The sequence below is a fragment of the Aquarana catesbeiana genome, linkage group LG04 (genome assembly GCF_042186555.1).
Source record: "Aquarana catesbeiana isolate 2022-GZ linkage group LG04, ASM4218655v1, whole genome shotgun sequence".
NCBI lineage: Eukaryota > Metazoa > Chordata > Amphibia > Anura > Ranidae > Aquarana > Aquarana catesbeiana.
Genome location: NC_133327.1, coordinates 120,013,543 through 120,037,197, shown reverse-complemented (window position 1 = coordinate 120,037,197; position 23,655 = coordinate 120,013,543). Strand labels below are relative to the sequence as shown.

Genomic DNA, 23,655 nt, shown 5'->3' with positions numbered 1-23,655 from the left:
TACACAGCTGTATAATCTGCTAACAGTCTTGTAATAAAACATCTGCCTACAGATCTGTACTTTAGCCTATTTCCCTGACTAAAACTGTTTCATTGTAGACCAATTTCTGCACAGCAGTATCCTCTTGTTTGACACTCTTAATTCTTGTACGAAAACACCTGTCTGTACCTTGTGTCTCTACATTTAGGCAAATTTAGGCAAAATCTTGCATTATTAAAACTCTCCTGGTGCTATCCAATATTTTCACAGCTGTATATAAGGGTTCATTAAAAAAACGACAGGACAGTTAATGTTTTATATATTTTTATTCATTTTCTAAGTTATACAGTACACATGCAAAAAAGACTGGGCAAAATGATGCCCAATCAGAAAGACAAAGAAACAAGATGAGACATAAGCATACTCGAATGACATAAGAGATATCAGCAGGATTCAAGCATAGGACAAGTAGATATAACGCAGGGTGACTAATCCCAGTGAACAATACCACATGTAGGTCAATGGCACATCCTGACCCAATATTCATATAGTGACTGAAACATGAATGACGGGAGAACACCTAACTCAAAGAATAGTGCTATTGACTAAGATACCCCTTCAGCAGGTAACCGTGTACGGGTGCATTATTCTGCTAAATCTCTTATGAACAAGAACATAAATGTTATGAGAGTGCTGATACCAAAAATAAAATTCCAAAGAAAACTAGGGAGCTCTCGGGGGGTAGGCTAGATCCATGAGATAGGGAGAGAGGGTCAGGTCCAGAAATGGAGGCAGAAATAGGAAGTTTGAGTTTTCCCAGTGAGTTTGCGAAATAGTTTTTTTGCATGCCATTCTGTGAATTGGAAGGACATCAGTTGAGCTATTTCTGTTGCTGAAAAGGAGTATTCTATAAAGGACCTTCAGTGTGTAGAAAAGCGTTTGGTGGGTCTGAAATTTTGGACCATAGTGTCCGGTTTTTACAAATACTGTATAGCAAGGATTTTAGATCCCACTTAACGATGGTGACAGGTGGAGCTGTTGGAGAAATCCATGCCTTTAGGTAGAGCCCTTCGAGCAGCAAATAAATAGAGGAGAGAACACAAGGGTAGTGAGTAGGCTCTTGAGGCAGAGGCCATAGGTTGTCAATCAACATAACCAAAAAAGCATAAGAGGGGGTCCTTGGGTAGTGAGATCGCAGTGTCTCCATAGATATATTGCAGTATTTTGTCCCAGAAAGAACAGATTACTGTACACAACCAGAAGCAATGGAGTAAAGTAGGCCTACTGACCCCTTACCAAGAGCATGTAGCCAGTAAGGGGTTTGCAGAGTCCATGAAGGCAGGAATAAAGGTCCTGTTCAAGAACCTGAATTGTGTTTCCCATCATAGGTCATTGACCATAATCTTGCTGGTTGTACGATACTGTTCAAGAAGTTTCTCTGTAGTCTCAGCCTCCAGGAGGCCCTTAGACCAGGGACATGCAGTCAGGGGAGGCAGGGGAGGCAGAGCCATGAACATAGAAAAGAAAAAAAAACAATCGAGCTTCGAGGATCGTAGTTTGGCAGTTACAGAGACCCCAAATTTGGGAAGTAGGTAGCTGAAGTCCTACCCCACCACTGGTCAACATTTGGGGCTCCTATGACCTATGGTTCAGGAGATACAGGGCTCCTTGCACAGCCTGTCAGAAGCTACATACAGAGCGGCTAGTTTAAATACAAGCTGATACACTCTGTTTGCAGCAGACTGAGAGGATGAGCTCACAGTGCCTCTCCTCACTTCTTGTCAGAGGCACTGAGCTCAATAGACAGCTTGGGGTCCTGGACCAATGGTAAAGTACCATTGTCCTAAGCTGTCCAATAAAAATGCTGCAGTGAAGGCACGATTCTCACTGCAGTGTCATAGAAGGGGGCCTGTGTCTAAAAGACAAATGCTCCCTTCCAGCCCAGCCCTCTTAACTACAAGGAAAAACATGGATTACTGGGTATAAGATTTACTAACAATCCCATGTTTTTCTCACACAGTTAAGAAGGAGAATGAGAATCTGCTGCTGTAGAAAGGTACTGTTTTAATCAAGCTAAATCATATATTTATATGCTATATGTCAGGCGTCACTAAAAGGCGGGCCGCAGTCCGGTGGCGGACCGCGGTCCAGTGGTGAACCGCGGTCCAGTTCGGGCCCCAGTGGCCATTCTGCCTGGACCATAGCCTCTCCAAGTAGTTTCCTACGTGTCCTCTCCCCGTCGATGGCTCGCTGGCACTCGGCAGGTCTGTGTCTTCTCTAATTTCGCTAAACTGCCCCTTCCCCACACTGCCTGTCTTATCCCCTGATGAAGTCACGTGGGCATGATGCTACGCGTCGGGACAGACAGGCACACCGGAAATTACCTCGACGTATGAGCTCGCCGATCGTGGATTGTATGTTTTTATCCTGCATGTTTATGTGCGTACCACAGCTGTCAGCTGAATAAAGCACCACTTGTTTTTTACAATATTACACTATCTGGAACCCCTTTTCTTCCATATAGTGTATGGGGAAGGATACCCAGAATACTTATCTGCTGTCAAGAAGTATATCAAATGCATTTATTCCAGTGAGAATCACCTATTAGGAGAAAAAAGCTCCCTAGAGGAATAGGTTGGTATTCATCCTTAGAAGTTTACAGCAAGACTGATTATACCACTCCATCACTATCTTCACACACTGTTACCTTACAGCTGTAAGGTGAGCGGCCACTTTGCATTTAGGTGTCACTGCACAAGAAAGAAAAGACATTCACTTTATTTTTATTCTACACAAGAGGGGTAGAGGGACTTTATTACTGTACTCACCCCCATTTTATCCTGCTAGCACTATCACCAAGGACTTTACTATATGCTTTATCTTTATTGTTATGATTTTATTATACCACCTGGATTCATTATTTGATGTATATGTATTTATGGTTTACCAGCTTTAATGTTACACTCAATTGATTATTATTATTAACAGAGCTGCAGCATCCACTTTTACACATTCTTTATTGGTCAATGATAGACCTTCAGTGATTGCAGCAGTTATACCACAGTTTATTATTTAACATTTTGCAGCGCGGGAATACAAATACACTTTATAGGACAGGACAGTTTTACATTAATGAGAACAAGGACAGTCTCAATAAACCCTTGGCTAATACACCAAAGGACTGGTACCACTTGATGAATACCAGTATGTTGCTTCTAAAACTACTTAAACTACTGCTGCTAAAAATCTGAAAAATGTCTAGCTATGCTTCAAATATTAGTGGACAGGGTGCTGCTTCTGTCTTTAAACAAAGCTACAAAAAGCTAAAAAGAAAATCTATCAATCCCACATCAAAATAATATGCTCTGCCAAAATATGTTGGCTCTCCATCATGCTGTTCCATGACACCATGTACAGCTTTATCCTCTAAACCTTAATTTAAAGCACTTGTGTATTTTCCATATCACCTTCAAAGCCACATAAAAAAAGGTCTGCACCATGCTACAGTTTTTTTTCTTTATCTTTTATAATTTTGCCATTGACACAGGTTCCCTACAGTAATGCCTGGCTTCCAAAGTCTTTTTTTACAGTATCTAGACTTTTAGCCCAACTAATGGCTAGAACTGACTTTTAATATTTCTCTTCTTATTGACTTTAATGCAATTTGTGGCAAATTTTAAACTCCCCAGATTTATTGCAGGATTCCCTTAATCCTGTGCAAATTTGCTCTTCCTTAATAAATATTAGGGAGATCAAATACTGCAGAAAGATTCAAAAGGGAGGCACACTTAACTATATACAGGGTGAGTCCAAAGTTTTGTGCAGGGCTAGACTTTCTTATTAGAAAGTCTAAACTAGAGTATTATCAGAAAGACTTTCTTATTAGAAAGTCTGGCGGTCCTTTTTTACTAACTATCACAAAGCATGTAAGCAGGGGTTAGTACCCTTTTTAGAGAGGTCCCTCCCCTGTGTGGGTGGAGTTAGTTATCTCTATATAGGTTAAAGCTGTAAGAGCCTGGGGGGGGGGGGGGGAGTGATGAGTTTCATTACTTGATGGACTACAGCTCCCAGGGGAGGCTAGGAGAGGGGAGGAGAAAGGAGAGGTATCTTCCCTGGCCACATTTAATTAGTGTGGTCTTTCTGTTGTGGGAGTTCAGGGTAAGCATATCATCTGTCTGGACTTGCTGGTAGCTGGATCAGAGACCTTGGGTTTACAGCTGAGGGACAAGAGAAAGTATCCTTCGTCACACTACAATTAATATTTATATACACTGTTTATTATAGATCTTGCTGATTTATGAGTTGATTCCAGTCTAGTGGTACAGAACTCTATTTAAAGTTACTTTGGCACAGGGATTACATTTTCCAATGGGGGGGGGGGGGTTAAACAGAGGTCCATCAGCAATCACAATGGCCATATATAGATAGAACTTCAGCCAGCCCCTGCTGAACTGGCCCAATTCAGATCCATGTAGCTTTAGTTTCTAAGCATGAAGAAGTTGGTAGGTGTCCCTGGCCAGCTTGGCGGGAGCTAGCAGCAAAACAGGGCTACCAACACTCAAACTGCGTTTAATGCATTGTGTTTATTGGAAAATGAAACAAAATGAGATAAACAATTAAAACATGATATAAAACAGCAGCTCGAGAACTTACACACTTTACAGCATACTGTAATTTAAAAGAAAGTTGATACAAATAGCATTATACTTTCTCTTCTCCCTAGATAAAAATACTTTCATTCCTCTGAAGTGCTGCATATGTAGTAGGGCAATGCTGTTGATAGAGATGTTCCACCAAAGTGTTGCTCCCTGGTAGCATAGATTTGTGGTTTTGATTCATATAATTCCAAAGGTGCAAAGCATAGGATTGATTGAAAGTGGGCAACTTCTTCCAAACGGTATAGTACTTTGCCCAAGAGTAATACTTAATAGGATAAAATCTTTCAGGATTCAAAAAAGGAATATTGCCACACGTGATATCTTCTGTATTGTTAAAGTTTGGTAAAGTACACATTGTTTTCAAAACACGAGTAAAAAGATGAGGTCCTTGATGTCCCCATCCATCGCCATTATAATTTTGAACAAAATCTTCCATGCATGTCCAGGTGTAGTTATGCTGGGGAGAAAATCCAAAAACACCATTGCTGGAATACTGATTTGATTCGCCTGCCAGAAAGTCCATATGGGGTATAGGCCGTATTGAGATGATGTCTGTGTCCATATACATGCCTCCATATTTCCAGATCAGTGCTAGTCTGCATCCGTCTGAACTTACATGGATCCAATATCTTTCCAAAGTAGTATTAATCTAGAAAGAACAGGTAAAAAAAAAGCATGGATTCAATCATTCAGCTTACAGGTTCTCATTTACACAGGTCATGGTATGGCTAGTAATCACATTTCACTTTCAACTGGACTTGTTCTATTATAATAAAGTAGCTTCCTTAGTTCTGAACTGAGGGAGCTACTTGGCTAAGTGGTGAAACATCTGCTTCATAACAGAACAAGCTTGGTTGAATATGACTAACTACATATACATACACATAACCTTTCATTCTTTTTGTTCCTCCCAAGACCTCCTGCTCTCTAGACCTACTGTACCTCCTCCCATACTCACCTCCAGGACTTCTCCTGAGCTTCTCCCATCCTCTGGAACTCCCTACCACAATATGTCCAACTATCTCTTTGTCCACTTTTAGATGATCCCTGAAAATGTCTAACCTGCCTCCACCTAACAACTGTACTTTTTTTTTTCCATCCACTCATACCCCACAGTTATTACCTTTTGTATCACTTGACCCTCTCTCCTAGATTGTAAGCTCTAGCAAGCAGGGCCCCCCGATTCCTACTGTAATAAACATATTCCTATATATTGTGTTCACTGAGAATTTTTTTTTTTTTTACATTTATTTACACTCTCTGCTGGTACCATTAACTGTGGAAGGGAGTTCCACATCTTTACCTTGCTAACAGAAAAGAACCCCCTTTGGGATTGAACTGCTTCTCATTCAACTTCATTGTGTGGTTGTGTGTCTTCTTCACAGACCTTAGACTAAACAGTTTTCTCCCAATACTACAGCCACCATTGAAAGATTGCAATCATATCCCTCTTTACTACTTCAGTACCTTTTTATAGCCAAAAGACAGCTATTAGACAGGTACTATAGTTTTGGGAGGGCGTCCATGGACATCCCCCCAGAACCCCACCTCCTGTGGCACGCAATAAAGGAACAACTTACAGCGGCCGTTTACTATGTGATCAGCTGATCACATGTAAACAGCCTTGATGGTTATCAGCAGTCCTTTCCTCAAACACTGTTTCTGTGTGAGGGAAGGAGTGATGATAACCTGCAAGGCAGTCAGCACACGTGTTTACATTGATAATCAGGGCACTGATCCTCAGTGTCTTTATTATCAGTGCAGCCACATCAGTGTTAACTAGGGATGAGCCGAACACCCCCCCTGTTCGGTTTGCACCAGAACATGCGAACAGGCAAAAAATTAGTTTGAACTCGCGAACACCGTTAAAGTCTATGGGACACGAACATGAATAATCAAAAGTGCTAATTTTAAAGGCTTATATGCAAGTTTTTGTCATAAAAAGTGTTTGGGGACCTGGGTCCTGCCCCAGGGGACATGGATCAATGCAAAAAAAAGTTTTAAAAACGGCAGTTTTTTTCGGGAGCAGTGATTTTAATAATGCTTAAAGTGAACCAATAAAAGTGTAATATTCCTTTAAATTTTGTACCTGGGGGGTGTCTATAGTATGCCTGTAAAGGGGGCATGTTTCCCATGTTTACAACAGTCTGACAGCAAAATGACATTTCAAAGAATAAAAAGTTTTTTAGAACTACTCGCAGCTATTAATGAATTGCGAGTTCGACAATACACATAAAAGTTCATTGATAAAAACGGCATGGGAATTCCCCACAGGGGAACCCCGAACCAAAATTTAAAAAAAAAATGACGTGGGGGGTCCCCCTAAATTCCATACCAGGCCCTTCAGGTCTGGTATGGATTTTAAGGGGAACCCGGCCAAAATTTTTTTTAAAAAATGGCGTGGGGTCCCCCTCAAAATCTATAGCAGACCCTTTAAAAAAAATGGCGTGGGGTCCCCCCAAAAATCTATACCAGATCCTTATCCGAGCACGCAACCTGGCAGGCCGCAGGAAAAGAGGTGGGGACGAGAGAGCACCCCCCCTCCTGAACCATACCAGGCCACATGCCCTCAACATTGGGAGGATGCTTTGGGGTAGCCCCCCAAAACACCTTGTCCCCATGTTGATGGAGACAAGGGCCTCATCTCCACAACCCTTGCCCGGTGGTTGTGGGGGTCTGCGGGCGGGGGGCTTATCGGAATCTGGAAGCCCCCTTTAACAAGGTGACCCCCAGATCCCAGCCCTCCCCCCTGTGTGAAATGGTAAGGTGGTACAAAAGTACCCCTACCATTTCACAAAAAAAGTGTCAAAAATGTAAAAAATGATAAGAGACAGTTTTTGACAATTCCTTTATTTAAATGCTTCTTCTTTCTTCTTTCTTCTATCTTCTTTCTTCTATCTTCTATCTTCCTTCAGTTTCTTTCTCCATTTTCTTCTTCTGGTTCTTCTGGTTCTTTCTCCGGTGTTCTCGTCCGGCATCTTCCTCCGCGGCGCCGGCGTCTTCTTCCCTTCTTCTCTGGCTGCTCCGCATCCAGCTGTGTGACGCTTCTGCTCTTCTGACGGTTCTTAAAAAACGGAGGGCGGGGCCACCCGGTGACCCCGCCCCCTCTGACGCACGGTGACTTCCCTGTCCGCCCCCCTCTGATGTCACGGGGAATGCCACAGGGAAGTCCCCGTGCGTCAGAGGGGGTGGGGTCACCGGGTGGCCCCGCCCTCCATTATTTAAGAACCGTCAGAAGAGGAGAAGCGTCACACAGCGGGAGCCTCCCATCATAGTGGATGTGGAGCGGCCCAAGAAGAAGGGAAGAAGATGCCGGTGCTGTGGAGGAAGATGCTGGACGAGAACACCGGAGGAAGAACCAGAAGAACCAGAAGAAGAAGAAGATGGAGGAATAAACCGAAGGAAGATAGAAGATAGAAGAAAGAAGAAGGTACGAAATTTAAAGGAATATTACACTTTTATTGTTTTACTTTAAGCATTATTAAAATCACTGCTCCTGAAAAAACAGCCTTTTTTAAAACTTTTTTTTGCATTGAACCATGTCCCCTGGGGCAGGACCCAGGTCCCCAAACACTTTTTATGACAATAACTTGCATTTAAGCCTTTAAAATTAGCACTTTTGATTTCTCCCATAGACTTTTAAAGGGTGTTTCGTGGCCTTCGAATTTGCTGCGAACACCCCAAATTGTTCGCTGTTCAGCGAACTGGTGAACAGCCGATGTTCGAGTCGAAGCTCAATCCTAGTGCCAACATTCACAAACTGAAGCATAAGAAACATAGGTTACTATGCTTCAGGTATGAATGAACACAGGAGCGATCGGTATCGATCACTCTTTGTGTTCATTCATCCATCCTGAAACTTCCCCTGCAGCAGCGAGCGAGAGAGAAGAGGAGGAAAGCTGGCAGCACTGCCAGGGAGAGACAGGGATTGCCAGTAAGCAGGGGAATCGGCCCTGCACAGGGTGATTAGGGTGTGCCCAGGCAAACCCAGCACACCCTGTGCGCACGCCTATGCCTCTGGGTCCATATCCTATAAATATCTGATATATGTGAGTATTTTTAGGGATTGGTTATGTTATCTCCCTCTAAATGTCATATCCATAGATTGCATTGACACAATCATGCTTTTTCCTGTAAATGAGTTACGCATCCGCCCCTAATGAATTGGAAGTTGTCCAGAGAAACACGTTGGGCCTTTTACAGAGACGCATAATGTATATTAGAATGCCTTATATGTCCTTTTACTATTCAGTATACATTCTACTATATCATGTTTTTCAAGTAATACCAAAATGAAGAATGGTCTCCCACATCCACAATGTATTTTGCCATGTTATTATTTATATGTACTTTTGTCTAGCCTGAATGGTTTTTCATTTTTTGTATGTTACTATATATGTCATGCATGGCTTTATGAGAATAAATAAATACAATCCTTTTTCAACCATTGTTTTATTTGCTAGCTATGCTCCACATACCTCATTAAAAGTCCCAACTCTCCTCTTTTTTTTTCATTGAAACAGGGACGGAGGCCTATTATATATCCCCGATGTGACCACCGATCTCCGCCGCTGATGGGGTAAGTGCCGGTGGAAAGGCAGAGAGCGGGGGGGTTTGAGGTGGTTGTTTGCCGCCCCCCTCAAACAAAAAAACACCAGCCACCACTGATAAAGGGGAAAATTGCACCTAGTAAATTAAAGAAACCAAAACACCCTCTTCAAAACAGTGGTAGCGAGGATTTGAACCTCATATACTGTGATGTTCACAAAGGCTCGGTGAACGTCTCCATTCAGGAAAATAACTACAAATTGTTATCTCATTGGTACAGGACACCCGTGCTGCTACACAAGTTCAACTTTTCAAATCCTGATCATTGCCACTGTGCAGTAGACACCATCCTTCACATCTGGTGGGATTGCCCATTACTCAAACCATTCTCGGTAGGAGTACACAATACTATCGCACATGTGATGACACACACTCTAGAACTCACGCCAGCACAGTTCCTTATTTACCACTCTACCCCCCGTGGGTATTTTAAATCCTTAGCCATGCACGTCGTTAATTCGGCCAAAATGTGCATTTCCGCACACTGGGGTTCAACACAGGCCTCTTCACTTTCAGACTGGCTTGGGCGAATCAATAAGATTGCAGAAATGGAAGAACTACTCTCTACTGCGAATGACGCCCCCTCTAAATACATTAACATGTGGGCGAGCTGGACTCACTTTCAAACGACTTCCGAATTCTCCCAATTACTTAATACTCTGTAAGAATATCCTACAGATTAATTTCCGGTACAACCCCATAACCTTGTATTGGGGTAATGAATACTGTCTGATAATTTTCTATTCACCCTTCCTTTCCTCAAATGGACTCAGCTTAACTCATACCAGAAGAACGTTTTTATTCCCCTGTTCTTTCTCTTCTCTTTTCCCTTACCCATTGCAACTCTTTTACAACTTCAATCCAACCCTAATCAACATCATTCCTTTACAAACTGGGATATGGTTTTACACCCAGTCTAATACTGAAACTGAAGGTACCTATTGGCCATTGAATAAAATCCTTACAATGATGCATATTTTAAATACCGCACATTCCTCACACTACAGAACATACATTTCCCATTTCTTCTGGATTGAGCTATGTTCAAACTTTACCACCACTTCATATATATGTACCCTTCATGGTTATTCGTTTTAGGCATGCACAGTATAATACCTGCTTAAAACATCTGCTGTGATTTTTTTTTTGTTTTTTGTTTTTGTCTCTCCCTTAAAGAGGAAGTTTAATGGGTTTTACTTCCTTTTTTACTCCCTGCAAAGTCTGCAAATTAAAAGCATGCTATGCATACTAGCCCATTATGTGACGCTTACCTGCAAAAGAATTCATCACTGTCCTCTGTGCAGGCTGCGTCCATCTTCCGTAACGGCACACGCTGGAGGTCTGTTTCTTCACAGCCCATGCGCCGATTACATCATCGGCACACTACAAGTATAAAATCTCCTAAATGGCGAACGTTTAAGAAATATTTCCACTACCTATAGGTAAGCCCAGTCAGTAGTGACGATGTGCTGTTAGTGGGATCCGCTTTACAGGTAAGTTTGTCATATTGGGGTTTATTTATTAACCCTCCCTGGCAGTATACCCGAGTGTGGCTCGGGGTGAGATTTCAGTACCATTAGCGGTAACCCCGAGCCACCCGATGCACTGTATGCCCTGGCTTCCATTCCCTGCGAGCGTCACGACGCACGGGGGTGGAACCGGCGGCAAATTCAAATAGTATAAAGCACAAACACACTGATACATTGTAATCCTATTGGATTACATTACTAAATAAAATAAAATTGACCTTAGTTTGCACCCCAGTGCTTTATCCAGTGCCCTTGCCTGCAGTTTTACTGTACTTTCTGTCTGGAAACTGCAGAACGACCATGGCATCAAAAAAGCGCGCCTATACCTCAAAAGCGGCATATTACCTGCTGGAAAACAGCAACAGCGATACATAATCGCTTGCAGAATTGAGTGATAGCGATTCGTGGGGAAGTTCATCATCAGGCACGGAAAGCAATTTCAGTGATGATCCTGCGACTGTGCTCAGTGACGTGCGGACTTGGTGCTCGATTGACTGCTGTAAAGAGCACTTAGTGCCCCCAAGATTCCCGTTTACTGGAGCACCCGGTATCAAAGTGGAGGTTGAAGATGGCAACCCCTTGGCATACCTCCAACTCTTTTTGACCAATGAGGTTATAGAAAAAATTGTTACGGAGACAAATCGGTACCAGGAGCAACAAGCTGCTACGCATCAGAGGTTTGCAAGGAGCAGAAAGTGGGAACCAGTGACCAAAGAGGACATCTGGAAGTTTCTGGGCCTAATAATTCTTCAGAGAGTGGTGGGGAAACCCCTGCAGAAGTGGTATTGGACAACCAACAAATTACTAGCCACTCCTTTTTTTGGCACGGTCATGTCGGAGTACAAATTTTCTCTGATAATGAAGTATTTGCACTTTCAAAATAATGAAGAATTTGATGAGGCTTCTCATCCAGCACCAAAACTGAAAATGATTTGGGAGGTATATCAAATTATTCTGAAAAATTTCCAGCAGACCTATGTACCAGATAGAAACATCAGTATCAACGAAAGTCTAATGGCCTACAAGGGAAGACTCAGCTGGATACAGTATATCGCGTCTAAGAGAGCACGATTTGGCATAAAATCATTCATGCTCTGTGAATCCAGCACTGGTTACATATGGAATTCGGTCCTTTACAGCGGGAAAGGAACCAAATTCAATGAAAGATTCAGTAATTATGGAATGGAAACCGCTTCAGTTCTTACTTTGATTGAGCCATTGCTGAATCAGGGCTACTGTGTAACCACAGATCATTTTTACACTTCTCCAGAACTCTATGAGTTCCTTCTACAGCACAAGACGGATGCATATGGGACCGTTAGAGCTAACCGGCGTGACATGCCGTCAACCTTTGGCAATAAAAAGCTCAAGGCATGAAAAATAGTTGCCTGGCAGAAAGGCAAAATGATGGCATTGAGATGGCGCGACAAAAAAGATGTGTGCCTAATAAGTACTATTCACAACACCTCTACTGTAATGGTATAAACAAAAAGGTGGAAAAGACATAATGAAACCACAAGTTGTGATGGACTACAACAACACCATGGGAGGTGTTGACAGAGCTGACCAGGCCATGACATTTTATCCAGCCATGAAAAAGCAGCAAAAAAAAAATATTATAAAAAAATCTTCAGGCATCTTCTTGAACAGTGCCTTCATTCTTCTAAAAAAAAAAAGAGTGACAAGCCTGTGGTTCATGCGGACTTTGTTTGGAAAGTTGCCGAACTTATATTTTTCAAGCACCGAACACCAACGACTGTAAATAGATCTGGACGTCGTGCTGCTGGTGTTGTGAATGCCTGACTGGTCGTCACTTTATGGACCACATTCCACCAACGGAAAAGAAGTCAGCACCCACAAGGATGTGTGTGGTTTGCTGCTCTAAGCGTGATGACACTGGAAGGAAAATCAGAAAATAAACCAGGTTCTATTGTCCTGACTGTGACGTCGGACTTTGTGCTGTACCATGTTTTAAAATTTTCCATACCCAGGACGTTTACCGAAGCAATATGACTACTAATATTGCACCCTTGTTTGGCCAAAAAAAATGTTAGTGTTTTTGATTATATTATTTACTAAAATGTATTGAATAAAAATTATTATTATTATTATTATTATTATTATTATTATTATTATTTATAGTTATTTATTATATTATAATTTATGATTTTGTGTTTTAAACTTTATCATACCTGAGATGTCTACTAGACTCTGGTTTGGACAGATTTAAGTGAGTTATTCCTAAGAATTACAGGCCTACAATATAAAACGCCAAATTTCCATGCAAAATAATGGTACCGCTTTCAGCACCTAAAATCTGAAATAATCGTACCGCCAGGGAGGTTAAAGCTAGAGAGGGCAAAATTAGTCACAATTCTGCAGAGAGACCAATCAACTTCCGTGTTTTATTGCTAAAGCTTAAACAAGCTGTGGTTAGAAGCTGATTGTGCTAGTATGCAGTGCACATTATGCCATTAACCTTCAGGGGACTTTTTTTTTTTTATTATTTACTACTGCTTTAACCTTACTTGCCATATTGTTTCTTTTTTAAATTCTTTTGTCACATTAGTTATTGCAGTTGATCACTTCCTCTTTTTTCTTTTCTAGTTCAATATGTATAAACAGACCTTGTAGTGCTTCTGCTCCTCTGCTGGTTGCTTTAGGGTGATGCTACTCTGATTACTGTATATGTGAAAACAAATGTTTTACATATAATTTTTATTGAATAATAGACCTTTATATGTAATTACATCATCCCATATAAACATACGGCAGTCCCCTTACTTTTTTGAATAGTTTTTAAATAAAATACAACTTTTTCCTCCCCTGTACTTGTGGCCGTTACTCCTGCCAAATAGATTTTAAATTCTCCCCCTTGTGTGCCGGACTTCAGGCTTGAGAAAGGGGCTATTTTGCCCAGAAACACATTGACTGTTATCATGGATAATACTTGTGCTAGGCCTCTCTGTCTATATGTATGCATAGCTCTTCTTCTGTGTTCCTCCTGTGCCTCTGCTCCAGCCAGTGCTCTCTGCTCATTGCGTTGCCAGCAGCCTGTCATTTACCAGTCCCCTCCTCTTCATCTATACCTGCCTACCCATGACTTTCTGTGAACTGGTGATCATGTTGCCTTACCAAGCAGGATGCTGCTGTTTTTACATGTACATGGATGGAATCTTCAATTCCTCAAGAGGTTCTCCCCCTAATATGTGTCTTGCATTCATATTTTTAGCTTTCAGGTGCATCACTTTACATTTTTCAATATTAAACCTAATTTGCCATATAGCTGCCCACACCTCTATTTTATTTAGGTGTTCTTGTAAAGTAGCTATATCCTGATACAAAGTTATTGGCCTGATTTACTTGGTATCATTTAGGGCTCCTTTCAGACAAAGGGTCTGATCTGTCCAGCTGTTGTTTTTAAGGTGGACTTGATCGAGTGGGCCATTCACCCCTATGGACTGGCTGGTGTAATCAGACACGTGTCCATTTACACCCACCTACCTCCGGTCCACTAAAAAAACTGGAAGGGGATCCATCCTCTTCTGTCTAGGTGGATTGGATCAGAGGGCAGTCGGGTGTAAAGCAGAGTCCATTTGCTCCCAGCCTTCCAAAGAGCAAAGCAGGCTCTGACCATGTCCGTTCTGCATTAACTGAGCAGACATGGTTGGCTCATCCACCTGCTCTGCTCTGATCATCAGTGGATCAGTGGACAGATTCCCTGCTGATCTCAATGGAGTCCGCTCTGCGTGAAAGAGGCTTAAGGCTTGGTTCAGACTTATGATACCCCAAGTCGCATGACATGTGAAATCCCATGTTAGTCCATGAGAATTGTCTTAATTAGCACTACTGAAGTCACTTCAACTTTAGAAAAGGATCCTGTATTACTTCAAGGTGACTTCTAGCCGACTTGTGCCCATAGACTTTAATAGAAGTTGCCTCCTCATCTATGTTGTTGTGATTTGGATCTGACATTACAGAAAGATTACCCAGGCATTCACGACAGTTGCTTCTAAAGTCACATGAACCGAGCCTAAAGCCTCGTACACATGGTACGATTGTTGGCCAACCGAGCACCTGATTTTTGTCAAAAGGGAGTGTGCCAGGATCTTGTCTTGCATACTAACGGTACACAAATTGTCGGTCGACAACACGAACGTAGTGACATTCTAGACGTACTCCGAGACTAGTTCATTTCTCAAGCGCCACCCTTTGGGCTGCTTCTGCTAATTTTGTCTTAGTATAAGTTTGGTGAGTGTTGATTCGCGCTTTTCAATTTGTGCTTTTCAGTTTATTTCTTTATGGCCATTCGTCAACCAGCCATGTTGCATAATTGGAGGAGAGACCGTGTTATTATTGGGCTAGGAGTTATTGCTTTGACCCAAGTCCAGTCCAGAAGCAGGAGGAGGAGGAGTTTTTGGACCAAAAATTGGTTGCTTAATCGTGACCAATTATGTCATATGCCATTGCTGCGTGACCTCCAGGAGAATAATCCAGAGTATTTTCGGAATTATCTCTGGATGACGGACCCCTGCTTTCACCAACTCTTGGCATTGGTGACCCCCTATATTAATGTAGCCGAGGGTTTGCTAATATAAGGCATTAGAGTTGTTATGGTTGCAAATGAGTTTGGCTCCCTCTAGTGTCCTTTTAATGCTGTTAGGACTTTCTTTTAATTCCTGAGAGACAGCGCTGCAAAGCATTGAGGGAGATATAGTTTGGAGGAGGAAGTGACTCTGTTAGCTGGATCAGCCCTGAACTACAATACAGACAATGCAAAGCGTGCAGCACTGCATGCTGGGAGCAGTAATAAAAGGAACAGCGCGGCCATCTTTCAGCCTCTCTGGACGCCATGCAATACCTGCCAGCAGGAGGTCTGTGTGTGTGACCAGGGGACTGCGGCCTATACAGAATGGAGCAGGTTTGCCAGCCTCTGAGGTGCTTCAGAGCACATCCCTGCCAGCTTAGCAAGCAATCGGTTTGCAATGCCAGAACATCTGGAAGTTTCCTGCATTTCAGTCATCCTAAGGATCGGTACAGCGCAGCGGCGCAATCTTTTCAACAGACTGAGACATCAGAAGGAGAGTCCGGACGGAGCCTCACAGTCTATTGTGGTGAGAGGGCACCTGCCCATTTCAGTAACGTGCATTGTTTGTTGAGTGAGTTACTTACAGACTGCTGGTGAGACTTGTAGTTCCACAGAAGTGATTCTACTTATTCACAGGCAACATACAGCTGACCTCTGGGGTTTGTTATTCCCTGTGCTGTAAGGTCAGTACTGTATTACACTCACACATAAGGAGGAAATTACAATTGCCATATTTCTTCAATTAATCAGTTATCAACATACCATTTATTCTACAGTTTGCTTTCTCTCATTTACCCTGTTGGATTACAAATACTGCAGTTTAAACTACAGGCTAGCTGATGATATCTGGAGTCAAGGAACTTTATCATCTTCTGCAAAGCATTACGGTTCCATTTTGTAGTTTGAACATTGAATTACAACCTAGGGGGAGCCCTTGAATACAGGTTAAATATTGCATTGTATTATTGAATGTGAGAAACATTATATTGCAACTTGGTGTGTGTATTGAGGCCTCAGTGGGAAGGTGTTTAATATAAGTTTTGGAGAATATTGAACACTTGTGCCATTGTACACCTGTCTACATATACTCCCTACAGTGATTATTGAATCATTTTCATATCTATACTGATTGTTATCAACTGTCATTTATTGTTTGTGTTTAATCACATTGTTCATTGTGTTTGATATTCACTCTAGTAAACTTTCTGAGTGGTTCAGTGACATTGTGTGAGTTTCTCATTGATAACCTCCCTTTACAGAATGGAACCCAAGGTGTCAGAGGTAGCCCGACTGCAGAGTCGGGGTAGCCAGTGGGGTATAGAGTCAATCAGCAGCCCTCACGGGGGTACTGCTACATTAGGAAGCAGGACACATGCATGAAGCTTTCCATCACTCTAGAGCAAAGGCTCATAGCCACCTTGCGGTACTTGGTGACGGGGAGAAGTCTCCAGGACCTCAAATTTATGACTGGGATCTCCCCCCAGGCTCTGGGAGTCATTATTCCAGAGACCTACTCAGCCATTATTCAAGCCCTGCAGAAGAACTATATTAGGGTAAGTTTTTACCTTTAAGATCACATTCTATGTAGTTATGTTTGCTAATGTATTGTAATAATTTGTTGATTACATAATTCTCAATAATGTAATATGCTGTGAAAGTCCTCTTTGTCCTCATGCATGCTATAAGATTTTCCTGCTCCTTTTTTGGCCTACATGCATATTTTCCTTCGCTAACTTCCCTAGCATGCTATCCTGGGCCCACCCACACCTAGCCTAGTAACTTAACAATGTTTTGGGGGTTACCCTAAACAACCCCTAAAATGTGTGCAAATGTTATTGTTGTCCTCAAATTCAGGCAGAGTGCAAGAGGCCAATTTTGGGGCCCAAACTCATTTGGGACCCTCCCCCCCCCAAAAAAAAATGCTAAGTCAACAGATCCAAATACTCTATCTGCTGACTTTGCAAAACCCATACACACTATCCCTCTTTTGTGTTCATATTTCTGTATAAATCCCTCAAGGGAATTTATATACGTCTGTATAAATTCCCCAATTGCAAGGGACTGCCTGATTACCTACAAATTGAAACTTCTTAATTTTTTGGCTCCTATTATATTGATAGGTTAAATCATAATGTCAACTTCCGGTTCCGGCGCCACATGAGGAGGAGGTAGGAACCCTCAGCTCCCGCTACACTCTCCATTAAACCGGCCTAAAAGCCCAGCGAAAGCCTCGGGGAGACCCCCCCTTACACTGCCACACAGAGGGGACACACATGGATTGCTTTGTGGAGCGATCGTACGCCCGAGCGGCGTCCGCCTCACTGACACAGGCAGAAGGGACAGAGACAGGCGCAGCTAAAATGGCGGCCGTGATCTCTCCAGCAGAACAGCTGCAGCCGCCTCCACTGCCTCCACAACCGCCCACCTTACATCCCTCAGCCTCAGTAACAATAGCTGCTGACCCTGCTTCACCTGAAGGCATAGCCCAGGCAGTTGTAGCGCTGCTGGGACCTACTCTTGCTGCTACAGTAGACACAGCAGTAAGCAGAGGGCTAGAGCTGCTGCATGTAGAAGTGCAGGCACAAGCACAGAGGATTTCACTCACAGAGGAACGGATCTCCTCCTTGGAAGATGAAGCTACTGCTACATCAGCTGCAGTAGCACGTATGAGCATTACCCACAGAGAGATCTGGGAAAAACTCGACGATCTCGAAAATCGTTCGAGACGAAACAATTTAAGGATAATAGGACTTCCTGAATCAATTACTACTCAACAACTAACAAACGTATGTGCACAGATCATTCCCGAACAACTGGGCCTCCGCATACCGTGCATAATAGAAAGAGCGCATCGCATTGGGCAATATACGGAAACCCGCATAAAACCCCGACATGTTATTGTCAAATATTTGAACTATGCAGATAAGAATGCCATTATGCAAAGGTTTCGTCGCTCCCGCTCACTAACAGTTGATGGCGCGAAACTGCTATTGTTCGCGGACTACTCTGTTGAGGTCATGAATAAGCGCAAGGCATTTTCTCCAATATGCTCCATTCTATACAACAATCAGCTCAGATTCTCCTTGGTCTATCCGGCAACCCTTCGAGTTCAAACCCATGATGGAGAACAACTCACCTTCACCACGCCTGACGAAGCGGAAAAATTTGTCTCTACCCTGGACACGGAAATGGAACATAACAACTCAACAGAGGACTATGCTACCACATCGGGGACCCCTCCATCTTCATCTGCAAAACCCCAACGTAGCCCAACCAAACCCCCATACAAGCGTCTTCGTGCTGCACAGAAAGAGGATCGTTCAGGACACCGCTGATGACCTACAAAGGCCAGATGTTGCTCCACCTATCTGGGAGACGGGTAGTACTACTCCCCCCACATGCTCCCTTTCCTCTTTCCTTACGTTGTTTCTACATCTTTTATACCCTATATGCCTAAATGAATAGCCGCAGTTAATATTGCAACATGCTGCTATACTTGGGCATGGTTTTGTTTGTTCAATATTTGTTTGATTAACCATAGTGGTATTGTTTTGAAAAAATCGTGTTGTCTATGGGCTAAGCTGTTTAACCACCACTGAGGCTTCAGTTGCAGATCCACTCCTCTGATTCCCCTTATTTCTAGTTCTACTTTACAAAAATCAATCCTTCAAGGACGCCGCCCTCCTAGGTGAGGACTTGCTATGCCCCATGTAAAACCTCAGTCCCTAGGACTTCCAATTTACTCAAATTTCCTCCCCCATGCCCTTCTACCCCTTCCCTCTGGCTTAACACCTGCAGCTGAGAGTGGAATGGGAGATTGATGGGAGCCATGAAAAGTAATAGAACCTCATGTGGAAAAAAGTGAAGCCCATAATACATGCTAAAGGTTTTTCCCATTTAACTTCTGCCAAGCTGTTCTTTTCTATTGTTCGTAGCTATGTTTACCTATCGAATGTAGTCACCTGTTCAATACTTATAACCTCAGGAAGCTTAGGTGACCTTCAGATTGCAGATGCATTGTCCGATTGGGGACCTTATTCCATATCCTTAACCCAATATACTCCTCAACATCAGACATGGCCTCTTCAACCGGTGAGAACCACTTAAAGTTTACTTCATGGAATGTCAAGGGACTCCGCTCTCCATCTAAGCGGATGGCTATCCTTAGACATCTGAAACGTCTTCGGACAGATGTGGCCCTGCTACAGGAAACACACCTGTCTGCAGATGATCTAACACGCTTACGTAAATTATGGGTGGGTACAGTATATGGATCGCCTGCACTAGGCCGCAAAGCAGGTGTGGCCATATTAGTACATAAAAGCTTAAAACATACATTAAGAGACGTTAGGATTGACTCATCAGGCCGCAAAATGACCCTACACCTGACATTAGACAACAAACAAGTGGCTATCACTAACATCTATGCTCCTAACTCGCCAGACACCTCCTTCTTCCAAGACATGGTGCAATGGATACTCTCCGCTCCTGAAACACTACACCTAGTAGGCGGAGACTTCAACTCGGTCATGTCCACACTAGCAGACCGCACAGGGTATTCAACCCACCGAACACATAATCCCACATCGCAGGCGCCTGACTCTACTTTACTGGCACAAGCTATTGCTTCCATGCAATATGTTGATACTTGGCGTCTGTACCACCCGACAGATAGGGAATACACTTTCTTCTCACCCCCACACAACTCCTTTTCACGCATCGATTACTTCTTTGCCTCCCCTGCACTAATCAACACCCTATGCGAATCAGAAATTTTAGACGCTAGGATATCAGATCATAGCCCTATATCTATACACATGACACAGATGGCACCTTCATCTCCTTCGCCCATATGGCGCTTTCCATCCTACTTGATGGACAACCAAGATTTTCAACACACGCTAAACACAGCGTGGAACGATTATGTCTCCACCAATGGAGCTCATATTACCGAACCCAATCTCTTCTGGGAAGCTGGCAAAGCCTTCCTCAGAGGGACGATCATTTCATATACCACACAATTCAAAAAACACTCTAAACAACAATACTGGCAAGCTAGTGAAGCGCTACGTACAGCCCATGACTGCTTGACTTTAAATCGTACACCCGATAATATCCGAACATGGAGACAAGCTAAGTGCACGTTTGATCTTTGGGCGGAACAACAGGAGGCGGCTAGGATGGCATACTCTAAATTACATTTCCACAGGTATGGCAACAAAGCTGGCAAGCTACTGGCTAAACTATGTGCAGGAACGAGACGACCCACCCGCATCTCTACTTTGAGAAATGCGGATGGATCCCTAATTACATCTACTGATGAAATCAGTAACATAATCACAAAATATTACACAGATTTATATGCTGCTGACCAAACTGACCCAGCCACTACGGAAGCCCTCCTATCCAAAGTACATCTACCCAGACTTCAAGCTGCACAACTAGAGGCACTTAATGCACCTATCACAACCGACGATATCCGACGAACGATCAAAAATATGTCATCTACTAAAGCCCCGGGTCCTGACGGCTACACAGCTGAATTTTATAAAATGACCAACGACTTCATCCCAGACACCCTAAAACACGTATATGCAGCCATGTGGGATGGGGGACCATATCTCCCTACAGGGACACAAGCCTACATCAAACTGATAGCTAAAAAAGGAAAAGACCCCCAACTGCCAGGTTCTTATCGCCCAATATCCCTCATAAACGTAGATGTCAAAATCCTCTCTAAAATTGTTGCGTCGCGCTTAGCATGTCTTCTCCCTTCATTGCTACACCCAGCTCAATCGGGATTTGTTTCAGGTCGATCAGCCACTTTAAACATACGAAAAGTACTAATGGCGTTACACTACGCTACAACTCACCCAGACCAGGATGTCGCTATTATATCACTAGATGCCGAGAAAGCTTTCAACAACGTTAGTTTGTCTTGGCTGTTTCGAGTACTACAACAATTCGGCTTCACGGGCCCTATCTTGAGTTTCCTTCAACAAATGTATGCATCCCCGATGGCACGACTTGTCACTCCTGACTTCGTGTCGGCCTCGATCCCTCTGACTAAGGGAACGAGACAGGGCTGCCCACTTTCCCCCTTACTTTTTAACTTGGCCATAGAACCACTTTCCAGACTACTCAACGCACAGGATGGGGTTAGCGGGATCGCAATAGGAGACCAAGTTCTCAGATCCGCTTTATTCGCGGACGACATACTGTTGTTCTCCACTAATCCTCTTTCAGACTTTGAAAAACTGCAAGAACTCTTTGCGGCTTTTCAATTGAGCTCGGGCTTTAGAATTAACCTCGATAAAAGCGAAATCTTGCCACTACACCCACGATTGTCAACTAAGTGGAAACATCTATCACCATTCACAGTGACAACCCGATATATCACCTATCTAGGCATACACATAGGACGTGAACCCTCTTCTCTTTATGTACTTAACTACCCACCTTTAATAACTAAGATTGTGCAGGAGTTGGAAGCTTGGGCGGCCCTCCCCCTCTCGCTCTTTGGGAGATGTCACTTATTCAAAATGGTGTCATTTGCGCGCTTGCTCTACCCAATGCAGACCATACCTTTATTATTAAAACACTCAGATGTACAGAAAATACATAAAGCATTAACTACTTTTATTTGGTCTCGCAAAAAACCACGTATTGCGCTACAAAAATTATGTCTCCCGAAGTCCGAGGGTGGGGCGGGTCTGCCCAATTTACGTTTTTATAATCTGTCTTGTTTGCTTAGGCAAGGTTTGGATTGGCTAAACGGAAAATCGAAATATTGCAATACCTTTCTTGAAGGTGCCATGACCTCACCTCACACGTTATCAGCTATCCTCCATTCTAACCTCAACGCTCTACCACCTCACCTCAAGTCAAATACACTTATCAGAGATACTATAATTGCCTGGAGAGAAACACGAAAATTACTGGGGCTCCCCTCAAATATCTCAAGACATCTACTCATTCAAGGAAACCCTATGTTTCTCCCATCCACGATGCACAAAGCGTTTGACCAATGGGGATCCAATGGCCTCACGAAAGTAGTCTCCATATACCAAGGCACCTCGGGACGCTTCAAACCTTTCCGGTCACTGGCAAGCGAATTCTCCTTACCATCAAAACATATATTCTTCTACTTTCAATTAATCGACTATTTGAAGTCTTGCTATGGACCCAAATCTGATCCCTTCCAGAAATCCTTCATAGACACAGTATTACTGCAAAATGACTATTCCATCACCAATCTCTACTCCTACCTCATCCAACATCAATCTGCAAAATACCACCTCAAACCGTTTCATAAATGGTCTGTTATCTTAGGAGATGAGGAACTGTCAGAAAAAATACTTGAAGGATACAGACAAGTCCGCAAACTAACGATATCTGAAACGTGGCGGGAAACCCAATTCAAAATTATACACAGAGCATACTACCCTTTTTACTTCACCAAAGACAATCCAAGTCAAATGAAATGCCCCTGGTGCTCGGAACCACGCCCCACCCTATTGCACCGTCTATGGGACTGCACAGCCATAACTACATTTTGGAACGCTGTCTTGGATCACATTGACAGGATCAATAAAGCACAAATCCCAAGGGATCAACTATTATGCCTATTTGGATACACGCCCCAAACAGCTCCTCCAACAACCAGAGGACCTACGAATATTCCCCAATGGGCACATCTACTCCTTCTAGTAGCCCGCAGAACGATAATGAAACATTGGATTTCAACGACGCCACCTGCATTACCCAAAGTAAAAAAAGCTATGATGTCACTTTTCTACATGGAACGGCTCGACACCATTTCACTGAACTTTCGCTCTACTTCGCGCTTCTTCATGAGGTGGCGTAAATATATAGAAGCCACATTCACCCAGACGGCTCTACAAGATGTCATGCGCCCATTCCGATACACTGACTGGTACCTGAAAAGAGATATCTCAAATTCTCTGGGCAACCTTAAAATTAAGTATCCTACCCAGACGGACCCCCCCAGCTTCCATACACCATAATTTTACACAAAGTCATCACAGCCCCTTGACTTCCATGTTTCCCGTATCTCTGACATTGGTTACTCACACAGCCAACATTGTTACTATTTGAACATAATGCATCTTTATAGGACATTGTTGTCTATACTATGCTTCCACTCCTGAGGTTGTATTGTAATGTACTGTAATACACCCATCGTACTGGGTATTATGTTAATCAGCTCTTAGTCTTTAGGAAACAGTAATCCGCTTGGCAGATCCCCCTCACCCCCTCCCCCCCATTTCTA

The 23,655-nt window shown here is 43.0% G+C and overlaps 1 protein-coding gene and 1 long non-coding RNA gene across 2 annotated transcripts in view; one reads left to right on the top strand and one right to left on the bottom strand.

Moving 5' to 3' along the window:
* Positions 1-290: 290 nt before the first annotated feature.
* The window catches only part of LOC141139431 (alpha-1,4-N-acetylglucosaminyltransferase-like), a 120,128-nt gene continuing 96,763 nt past the window's right edge, over positions 291-23,655 (bottom strand). The window contains exon 3 of the mRNA XM_073625502.1: positions 291-5,286. Within this exon, the coding sequence (XP_073481603.1) occupies positions 4,699-5,286 (588 nt within the window). The 3' untranslated portion in view covers positions 291-4,698. The remainder of the gene's footprint in view (positions 5,287-23,655) is intronic.
* The window catches only part of LOC141139432 (uncharacterized), a 58,500-nt gene continuing 43,995 nt past the window's right edge, over positions 9,151-23,655 (top strand). The window contains exon 1 of the long non-coding RNA XR_012243760.1: positions 9,151-9,216. This is a non-coding gene — a long non-coding RNA (uncharacterized lncRNA). The remainder of the gene's footprint in view (positions 9,217-23,655) is intronic.